Consider the following 10,127-nt stretch of genomic DNA (forward strand, 5'->3'; position numbering starts at 1 on the left):
GCGACATTCGTTCGTGCATTTATGAATAAATGTCACTTGCTTTATGCTTGAGTGGCTGTAAAATAAGTCGTTATCACACAAGTGTTTTGTTTCATACACCTGGTGCCAGCGTAGAAGTTACCACAATATGTAACTTTGTAGGTGATTATTTTTTATTTACTTTGATTGTATGTCTGACAATTGAGAAAATCCATTAGTGACCACTGGGTTGAAGCAATTGCCGGTAAGTGTCTTGCCCAAGAACACATACATCCACAATGATAGCAGCTATGAGCCTTAAAACCATTACCTCTGGAAAGCCATGCATGCTAACCAACTCCGTCACAGCACTGGGCATTTAACATAATATATTTAATGTTTCACTAATAATAATAATACATTTATTTTCAGATATTTTTGTTCAGTATTACAACCTGTTTCCTGTTATGTGGAAGAATGGAATAATAGACATGCATTCCTATCAAGACATCAAGAAAAATAAAGCAATGTTGGAGTTATCCATGTTTGAACTGGATGTCTCAGATCCAAGGTGAACCCAAGTTAAATATTGAAAAATATACTAGTAATACTACCATGGCAGTATAATTTAAATTACTTTTTAGTAAGTATGCACCATAGGTCTATTGCACATTAGTATTAGAGAATTAAACTTGAGACACTTTTACTAATAGGCTACACAATAATTTATAACAAAATCTAAACAAGTGTTGTGTAAACATGTATAATGTAAGTTTTGAAACATCTGAGTGCTGTAAACAGTCTTTTATAATGTAGAATGCTGTATATTGTATAACTTCAAACCTATAAGTAACTTGATACTCTTGTGTGGTAGTAGTATAGAAATCCTACTTTATTGGTTAGATTTATGCCCGTCACTCGGGATTTATCAAAAAGTAAAAGGGACTTGATTAAGAAATGGATGGACAATGATATGCCGTTCAGTTACCCAGACGATCCTTCAGGTAAGGCTATATAACTTTGTTTGAAAGAAAAAGTTCAAAAAATTGAATCACCTACACAGCTACATATTCTAAAATAATAGAACACCAGTGTTATAACAACTGTTGCTGCTCCATCACATGACTGTAAACAAGTTACATTTCAAATAGTTTAAATATGAACAATTCATCATACCCAACAAAGAGTTGCTGTTAACAGCTACAACAAATAAGAGTCATCAGACCCAACCACTGAACCTTAAAGGGTGAAAACAGGATGTTTAGTATTTAATATTGCTCATTAATGGGTTGTCCAAATTATCAGCCATACTTAAAGAAAAAGAAAAAATCTCTCCTAAAATAATAATTATCCAAAAAGTAACATACATGGTAACTCGCAAGCTGACTCAAGGTGTGTGAACACCTGTGTTATAACGACTGTTGTTTTTCGGACAGGCGAGGATAAAGTAAGTTACATTCATTCGTTTAATAAAATACACAGTATCAGGCATGCGAATTCGCCTGCGAAGTCATATGCAAACCCATTACCGAGTTCCGCATGCGGCAGCGAAATCCGAACAAAACGGACGAATTTCGGATACTGTGTACAGTCACCTTTAAAGCTGTATTTATGCAGCAAAATATCAATGAAACTCGTTGTGGCTTTAAAATGAGTTTGGTTTTAAAGTTTGGGTTCAGCAATTTTTATTTTTTACAGGGGACTTGCTGTTTTCATGTGATGCTGATACTATCCCAGCAAAAGTTGCCGAACTTCAGAAGTTAGGAGAAGCAGCCATGATTGTTGAATTATCAACCATTCCACCTTACGTTACTTCATGGCTAAGTTTACAAACCGAGTTCGGTAGAAACGTGGAAATTGCGGACATTGTAAAATCAGTGTTTGTGGAAGAGATGCTTCATATGTCGCTTGCAGCAAATTTAATTAACTCAGTAAGGCAATAAATTACATATGCTGTGTAGTACCTACTAATTCATAGTTTTAACTGCTTGTAATGTTTATTAGAAGTAAAATTAAGTTCTTGTGTGAAATCCTCTTGGTAGTTTTTGTGTAAATTATGATAGAAACTTGGACATTAAAGTAAATGGCTTACTCTGCTGTACATTACAGGTCCCCTGGCATGCTACTCTGCAGGGTCTCATTTATTTATAAAGATTAATTTCATAAAAGTTAGTTTGGTAGTATTTAAGAATATTAGCTCTTTTTCATAAAGTACGGCCTTGTACACTTTTTAATGTTAATTTGGGAACATTTATTCTCGTTTATCAGGTTGGGGGAACTGTGAACTTAACAAGCATGACATTATTACCACAATACCCCACTCCACTTGGATCTGGGAATTTCTTTGATTTGATGCCAGGAGTTTATGTTTCAATCGAACCCATGTCTCCAGGGCTGGCGCGTGATTTGTTTGCAAAGATTGAAACACCGGCGACTGAAGAAGAACAAAAGGTGAGAGTTTTTAAGTTTTACAGTAAATAATTCAACTTTTTATATTAATATTTTTGAATATTATGCTTATATTAGTATCTTCTATTTTGGTAGCGAAGATTAAAAAATATTTTTAACGAAAAGACAGGATAAATAGTTTTATATTTAATACGATACATATACAAAATTAAACACTGTTGCTTAGTACAGTGACTTGAGCTATTTTAACACCAAACAGTATTGGACATTACACCTTCACCTGTGTATAATAAATTCTAAACTTTACTCAACATTTGGTATTATTTCTTGCAGATGTTTCATGAATTGGCTGAATTGTGGTTGATTTTACAGCTACAAAGAGGAGGCGCAAGTTCTCCCACCTCGAAAAATATGCAGCTTTTGTTAAAAGATTATCAGAAGGTTAAATACAAGAGAAAATCTGCTCTAAAAAGTGCAATGAACAAAGAATTAACCCCAAATCAAACATGGACTGCAATTTACGATTTTGCTGTGAAAAATTTGAAAATACTGTCAAGTAAACCAACAAACACAATTGGAGCACTCTACTTAAGAGCTGCTCTATTTACTGCTATGGTAGAATCATGTACGCAGATGAACGCTCTTAATAATCCAGGGTCAGAATGATTCACCAACAATATTTACTGGAGATGTGGCAAAACAGGTGGACATGGATCAATGGCACAACCCTGAAGATCAACCAACACAAAGTACTAATGTAGACCAATCAAAGGATATCCCTATAAGTACATTGTACCAACCTTTGTTTCCAATCATAAATCTCCAAAAAGCAGTTGAGGCTGTCATAGAAATTGTTTACCAGGGTGAGGGGGGAAGTCAGTGTACTCCTTTTGTTGGTGAGCAAACAGAAGACAATCCTTTCCCCGACAAATCTCATTATTATCGCTTTCTCGAGATTGCAAATCAGAGGGAGATTGTTAAGATGACAGTCCCTGGAGGTTGGAATGCTGGGTTGGTTTGCATGAACCTCACTGGACTTGATTGCCATGAAGAACTTGAGCCTGGGGAGAATTTTTGTTTTGGAGGTGTTGATATTCCATTCCGGGAAGATGGAGTGTGGCCGTTAGTGAGGAACCCACAAAATGGGATGTACAAAGAGAATACAAACGCATGGAAAGTTAACATGGAATTCAATAAGGCTTACACAACTTTGCTTCAGTGTTTAGAGAAGGGGTTTGGTGGACAACCAGATTTGATTAAAGGATGTTACAGTTATATGTATGATCTCACCATTATAGGAAAGAAGTTGGTTAGCATTCCAATAGGAACACAAGGAGATACCAACTTTATTGAAGCACCATGCAAGGATTGTCATGCGTCACCAACATGGACTTTCATGAGAGAAATCACATATCGGGCAGGGTTTGCACTCATGGGGCAAATGGGGTAATCAAAAAAATGAATTAAAAGTATGCAGAAATTGATATATAATCAAGTACACAATATCCTTTTATCTCAATTTTTTGAATATTTCTTAGTTGCAAACAAAATACCTGCTTTTAATAATTACAGCAAATTAATTTCATTCATATTAGTGTAAAAATAAGAGGAACACTTTAGATCATAAGTATCTAGGTTCATAAATAGATTTACAATGAAAGTTCAAATATTTTATCCGTGTAGAATGTATGGGCTACCTATTATTAGATAAGAAAATGTATAAAACAATATATGCAGTAAAATAAAACATGTTCATGCTTTGTGTCGATGTCAGGTATGCAAATGTGTTTTGAATGAATGTAACTTACTTTATCCTCGCGTGACCGGGAAACGACAGTCGTTATAATACGGGTGTTCTGTTTCAAACACCTTGTTCCAGCTTACGAGTTACCAAGTATGTTACTTTGTAGGTGATTATTTTCTCTGAATTTTTTTTTATGTGTTGTTAATAATTTGGACAACCCATTAGTAACCACTGGATTGGAGCAATTGCTGTTAAGTGCCTTGCCCAAGGACACATACGCCCACAATAGTAGCAATAACGAACCTTTAACCCATTACCTCTGGGTTTGAGGCAGGAGCCCCAACTAACTGTGCTACGGCGTCGGACAATTGTTAATAAATTGCACAATTACGTTTTACATATTATAGGGTGCTAAAAGGTTAAAAAAGAATATTTACAAAATCATCGCATCCTCGCGACTCTAAAAGAACTGATTAAATGTTTAAAACACGATCAGGAAATTATGAATTCAAGTGCCAGCGGTATCTCATCCTACCCCGCAGCACTATATCTACAGTTCATAAATAAACTTAATATCGGTGTCAGCCAACTTCTCCTTGACCAATGCATCCATTTTCTCTGATTGTGCGACAGTGAAGTAATTCTTCCAATCTCCAACCTTGCCTGGAATTGTAAAATTATGTCGCTGGTTATACTATATAATCCATACAACAATGTTGTACGAACGTCTTGATACACAGACTTAAAGTACACTGTTGCCATTACCAAAGTTAAATACTTAATAACTCAATAGGTAGATATTTTGAGATTTAATCATGTTTTGCAGTTTCTTTTGTTCAGTGTTGGTCTAGTTATATAAAGCTTTTACAGAAATGTCAAACTTACGGAATATTCATCCAGAAAACAAACCTTTTCGAAATAAATCCGCCAACTTTTCGGAGGCATTGCTCTTTTCTTTCAACGATTCGAAAGAAGTTTCTTTTGCAATGCTTGAAACGTCTTGATCGGACACAGCAACCCCAAGAAAGTCAGCTATTCTCTTAATTTCCCTTTCTTGATACTATTCGCATAATTATACAGTTAATACAGCGCTTACATAGATTTTGTGTTTATATTTCTGCGGGGTAGGATGGAACACCGTTAGCACCTAAAGCACTTATTTCCTGATCTGGTTTTTGGCAATTAACAACGCTGCTTTAGAGACACGGGGATACAGTTATAGAATTCTGTAAATACGATTCGTTTTTCTACTAAATGGGACGAGAAACCCATCTTCCCCCACCCATGGCCTACTAAAGATACGGCCTGATTTGTCAGTTTCAAAACAAAAAGCTAAAAGGCCTACTAAATTTCATTGATTACGATAGCGAAGACAAATCCGTCCAACTAATTAATTTATACCCAAATACAACTATCTGATTAAATAAAACCTGTATCAGATCTTCATAAAACACAAACAGAACGTTCGAGTCGTTTCTATGTGGGTACCATGACAACAAATGCTCCATGTACCATTCTCCTTTCTTGTTGCCCAGAAGTTGCTTACCTGTGTAAAACAAACTATTTGTTAGCAAATACAAATAACGAACATAATAACGTAAGAAGGGTATTTGATAAAACCTCAGAAAAAGCAACGGTTACAAGCGTTGGCGAGTATCGGCCAGCGCATGGTTAGGGTGGGGTAAGATGGGCAAACTTTCATTCTATTTTAACGTCCTATTTGGTAGTAATTCCGAATTACAAAACCGTAGCTCTGCCCAACTCTTAAAGGGCGTTGTTGGTTGTTCAAAACAAGATGAGGCAAGATGGGATTTAGGTGTTAAGATATCCCATCTTACCCCACAGTACAATATCGACTGGCAGACAATTGATATTTGGTAAAATGTAAAAAACCGTCAGCCAATCTATAGGAAGGTTTACTTTATTTTCGCAGGTCATGGTGTGATTAAACCAACTTTATTGAATGAATTAAGCAAACGGTTTGCCCGTGTCCGTGATAAAGATTTCAAAACCATTGTTCGTTCAATTATATTTCTGTGGGGTAAGATGGGAAAATTTTGGAATTTATATTCCAAATTTACCATTCGTGTTTTAACAGTTAACAACGCCATTAAAAAATCATGAGAATACACTTGTTCTGTAAATTTCTATTTTTAGTACCAACCGGAACGAGAAAATGGAATAAAAATTGTCCCATCTTCCCCCACCCCATCATATCCCAGGAAAACAACCGGGTCTACATTTTTAGGACCAAAGGGTCTTGAAAAAAGTTCCTTTATTTTTTAAATTTATAACACATGTAAATAGAATCGAATACTAGAGTTGTTTTAAAGGTGGCTGTACACAGTATCCGGCATGCGAATTCGCATGCGAAGTCGTATGCAAACCAGTGTCTAATTCCGCATGCGGCAGCGAAATCCGGACAAAACAGACAAAACGGACGAATTCCGGATACTATGTACGGTCACCTTAAGTGTATTTTTATCATTCCGGGCGGAATCTTTTTCGGGACAGCCCCGATATATTTTGATGTTTAACCCTTCGCGCAGTTTACCTGCAAAACACAAGTCAAAAAAATGGTTCCAATCCTTCGGATACATTTCAAAATACTTTGTTGCATTTGGGTTCATTGGAAATTTGAGAGTCATATGATACCAGGATACCATTTGGTCTTTTGGGTTACGTATTGTGCAGATTATCTGAAATAAATGAGTAAATCTTAGTTTAAAAAACCTTCTACAGGCTATCACCTAACATACCTTGGCTCCGGCAGATTTGATCTTTTCTAAGTTAAGGAGAGGTGTAGGTACATGGGTTGCCAGCACTCGTTTCTTCCACGGTAGTTTCTCCAGTAGTTCAAATTTTACAGCTAAATAAAAGATTGGAGAAATTTAAACTGTTTCTATACGGTCGCGAAGATCGAAAAGACGTGTAGAAAATGTAAAACGACATAAAACACGATATAGATAAAACAGAACAAATGGTACAGTAGGGGGGAAGATGGTACACCTTTTTATTCTATTTTCTCGTCCTTAATTATGGTAGTAAACAAAGATTTTTTTAAAGAATTTTAAAATCGCACCTTACGACTGCCATATAGACTGTTGTTCGTTGTTTAAAATACGATCAGAATATTGGGATATTATGCGTTAAAGGCGTCCTATCTTCCCCAACAGTACTATATAATTATAAATACTAACTTACGGAGGCCTGTTTCAAGGTAAATAGTTGGCATCGCCATGTTTTTTGTCATTGCCATCAGCTTTTCGTCATGTCTAAAGTAGAGTTGACGTACGATATAACTTGCCCATGTTGTACCTAGAACGCTCATCGGTTAATAAACAATTAACACCCGTCTATGGGAAAATAGAATGAAAAGGTGTCCCATTTCCCCCATCCCAATATACCCCACTTTTGCCGAAACAACCGGGTCGACATGTTTAGGACCAGAGGGTCTTAAATAAAGTTAATTAAGATATCAAGTAATCAAAATTATTAGGACGCCGTTCCGAAAGTTTGTTAAATTTATTAAGTTAAGCAGTAATGCACTACGTGACTTGCTGAAATTCATCCTTATTTATATGGTTTATATAATTTGTCAATGTTCTGCTCGTGCTATTCATTCTACCGCTCGTATATTTACCAATTTTTTGAAATGACGCAACGATGACGTCATCCTTCCACGGAGTCCAGTTTTCATACACCCACTTAACCGTGTTCATATTAAAGCCAATTCCGTACATTTTGTAGCCTTTCCATTCAGTTAACTTTGGTTGCATAAAACCATCATTCACAAAATAATCGACCACAGGCTGTACATCAGGCGGGTCCGTGGCATATTGGGCGATGTCTTCAAAAGCCTCCCCAAAAAATAAGTTTAGATTCCTTTCCAGCGTTTCTTTTTCGTTATCTGTCATACTAACTGCTGTGAACGATCTCTACTGTACTTTGTAAAGATCTATATATTAACAGGACAATATGAAAAGGTTAAACTTGATAATAGAATTTCTGAGGCAAACATTGAAAAAACGTTTACATTTTACAATGTTCGCTGTTTACTCGAACATTTATCTCATGGCTACGCTGCAAAGTGTATTTATGGTCTATATAGTGTGACGACTCAATGTTTATTTATCAGTACTTACATGGCCTATGGTATTTAGCGCATTGAACTTTGTGTTTAGTAAATTCCTATTGATATTTCTTAACGTTTGTACTGGTTATGTAATAGCCGTTCACTTTCGCAGTCTTACTTACTAAGTCTTACAATTCGTGACTAACCTTGTATTAAAATACACTTGACACGCACGGTGACAAACTTTAATTGCTGCAGTTTATTTCCACATAGCAACCTTATCGTTAAGACGAACTGCGCATTTCATGGTTAGATTTCGTAGAACAGCTTTACTTATTATTGTTTTCATTGAGCATATTGTTTGCATTGAAGTACAATAAGTTGCTATGAGGTCTATGTTTCATTCTCTGTAAAAATGCATACCAACGGAAATTTGTGTATAAGTAGAGATGCTCAAAATTTGAAGTAAGCACCAATGAAGAAGGGCAAATTTGGTTAAAGTAAGCTGAAATTTCTTGGGTACAACGTCGACCAAACAGTAACTAAACCATTGCCGGCCTTTAAAGTAATCCGCAATTTCGCGCCGCCGACAATCATCAAGGCGCGCCAAGAATTCAACTTCCACCCTGTATAGGTTTAGCAGCCACGCTTTATCTGATACTTTTATTCCAGTCGTTTTTACCTTCAGCGTGTGTATAACGATTGTCGTATTGACACACGTCGCAATGGTAGCAACGACGAGCCTATAACCTCTGGGTTGGAGGCATATGCGCGATAACCAACTGTGTGATGACGCCAGTTACATTTTCTGTTGATATATGGTTAGTGTACTATTAGGTATAGTATAGGGTGGAGTAAGATGGGACACATTTAGCACTTATGATCCGAACATCCTGATCGTGTTTTAAACAATTAACTGGATCCAAGGGAGTCGTGAGGATACGACGTTTTAATTCCTTTAATGTTCTTTGTTTACTACCAAAAGGAAAAGAAAAAAGAATGAAAAGGTGTCCCATCTCCCCCCACCCTACTATATATACTTGTTTTAAAATCGTGTGTTTTGTTATACCATTTGGGTAGTTTTTATATTTTAACATGCTCCAATAAGTCTGCCTAATCAATCACGACATTAATATATGTTTGCCAGTTTATTGAAGTATCAATGTTTTGATATACACATTAAGGGAGATGCATCTTCTGCATGAAAAAGATTGACAATAGTTAATAAAGCAATACGAAACATCAACAATTAGGTGGGCGTTATACCTGTTTCTGTGGCAAACAAATATTCATTTACTCGTTGTCGAAATCTAGTTTCTCTGAAACAAATTAATAATTCATATAAGACAAATTTTTAGGATGAAAGTATATTTTAAAAACTAACCTTCTGGTTCAATCTCTTCATCCTCAACTGCAAAACAATATTTTCAAACATTTATGTAATGATAGAACATAAACGAAAAATAATTAAACAAAACGAAGCAGCAGTTATAAAGTTATGCATTTACTGTTGGCATATATAGTTATGTGGGGTAAGATAGGACACATTTAGCACGTAACAAATTTAAATGGGACAAGAAAATTGAAAATTCTCCACCTTACTATATATAAGATAAATAACTTCATTGGTTGCACATTTTAAAAGAATTTGTCAGCACTTACCTTCCGTTGACTCGTCAACACCTAAAAAGTAATTAAAATAAGCTAAGCGATTCTTGTGTAAAATCGAAAAAAAAAAAAACAGTGAAAAATATGTAATCTAAATGCGTAGTTATTTACCGTTGTCACCGGAGCGACGGCGGCGCCTGCGACGACGACGACGACGACCCAAAGACTCTCCTTCATCAATCAAACAGAGAAGTCCGAGCACCAGAGCGAAAAGCAGTAACTTGTTCATCTGTAAAATAACAAGTTAAGTCGGAGATTATACTTTGCTTATCT

At 35.9% G+C, this 10,127-nt stretch overlaps 3 protein-coding genes across 3 annotated transcripts in view; 1 reads left to right on the forward strand and 2 right to left on the reverse strand.

Moving 5' to 3' along the window:
* LOC104266029 overlaps positions 1–10,127 on the reverse strand; it is a 31,547-nt gene that overhangs the window by 15,338 nt on the left and 6,082 nt on the right. The window lies entirely within an intron of this gene.
* On the forward strand, positions 395–4,171 carry LOC100183905. Its single transcript, XM_002122021.5, has 5 exons — positions 395–529; positions 862–962; positions 1,657–1,889; positions 2,227–2,409; positions 2,701–4,171. Exons 1-5 carry the CDS (start codon positions 426–428, stop codon positions 3,031–3,033), a joined length of 954 nt encoding a protein of 317 aa, XP_002122057.2. The 5' UTR covers positions 395–425; the 3' UTR covers positions 3,034–4,171.
* On the reverse strand, positions 3,840–8,068 carry LOC100181534 (cytosolic sulfotransferase 3-like). The gene is made up of 7 exons (XM_002127315.5): positions 7,755–8,068; positions 7,316–7,429; positions 6,871–6,980; positions 6,666–6,810; positions 5,542–5,657; positions 5,021–5,171; positions 3,840–4,774 (listed from the first exon to the last, which is right to left on the reverse strand). The coding sequence occupies exons 1-7, from the start codon at positions 8,026–8,028 to the stop codon at positions 4,662–4,664; spliced, it is 1,023 nt and encodes a 340-aa protein (XP_002127351.2). The 5' UTR covers positions 8,029–8,068; the 3' UTR covers positions 3,840–4,661.

The sequence above is a fragment of the Ciona intestinalis genome, chromosome 9 (genome assembly GCF_000224145.3).
Source record: "Ciona intestinalis chromosome 9, KH, whole genome shotgun sequence".
In the NCBI taxonomy this organism is placed as follows: domain Eukaryota; kingdom Metazoa; phylum Chordata; class Ascidiacea; order Phlebobranchia; family Cionidae; genus Ciona; species Ciona intestinalis.

Bases quoted from the DNA above. Each gene is read 5' to 3' on its own strand.
- LOC100183905 (XM_002122021.5), top strand. From the start codon at position 426: ATGTGGAAGAATGGAATAATAGACATGCATTCCTATCAAGACATCAAG. The intron at 530-861 runs GTGAACCCAAGT...TTTATTGGTTAG, and splicing joins CTGGATGTCTCAGATCCAAG to ATTTATGCCCGTCACTCGGG. The intron at 2,410-2,700 runs GTGAGAGTTTTT...TATTTCTTGCAG, and splicing joins CGACTGAAGAAGAACAAAAG to ATGTTTCATGAATTGGCTGA.
- LOC100181534 (XM_002127315.5), bottom strand. From the start codon at position 8,028: ATGACAGATAACGAAAAAGAAACGCTGGAAAGGAATCTAAACTTATTT. The intron at 6,981-7,315 runs GTAAGTTAGTAT...TCTTTTATTTAG, and splicing joins TTACCTTGAAACAGGCCTCC to CTGTAAAATTTGAACTACTG. The intron at 5,658-6,665 runs GTAAACTGCGCG...TGTTTTACACAG, and splicing joins TTTTGACTTGTGTTTTGCAG to GTAAGCAACTTCTGGGCAAC.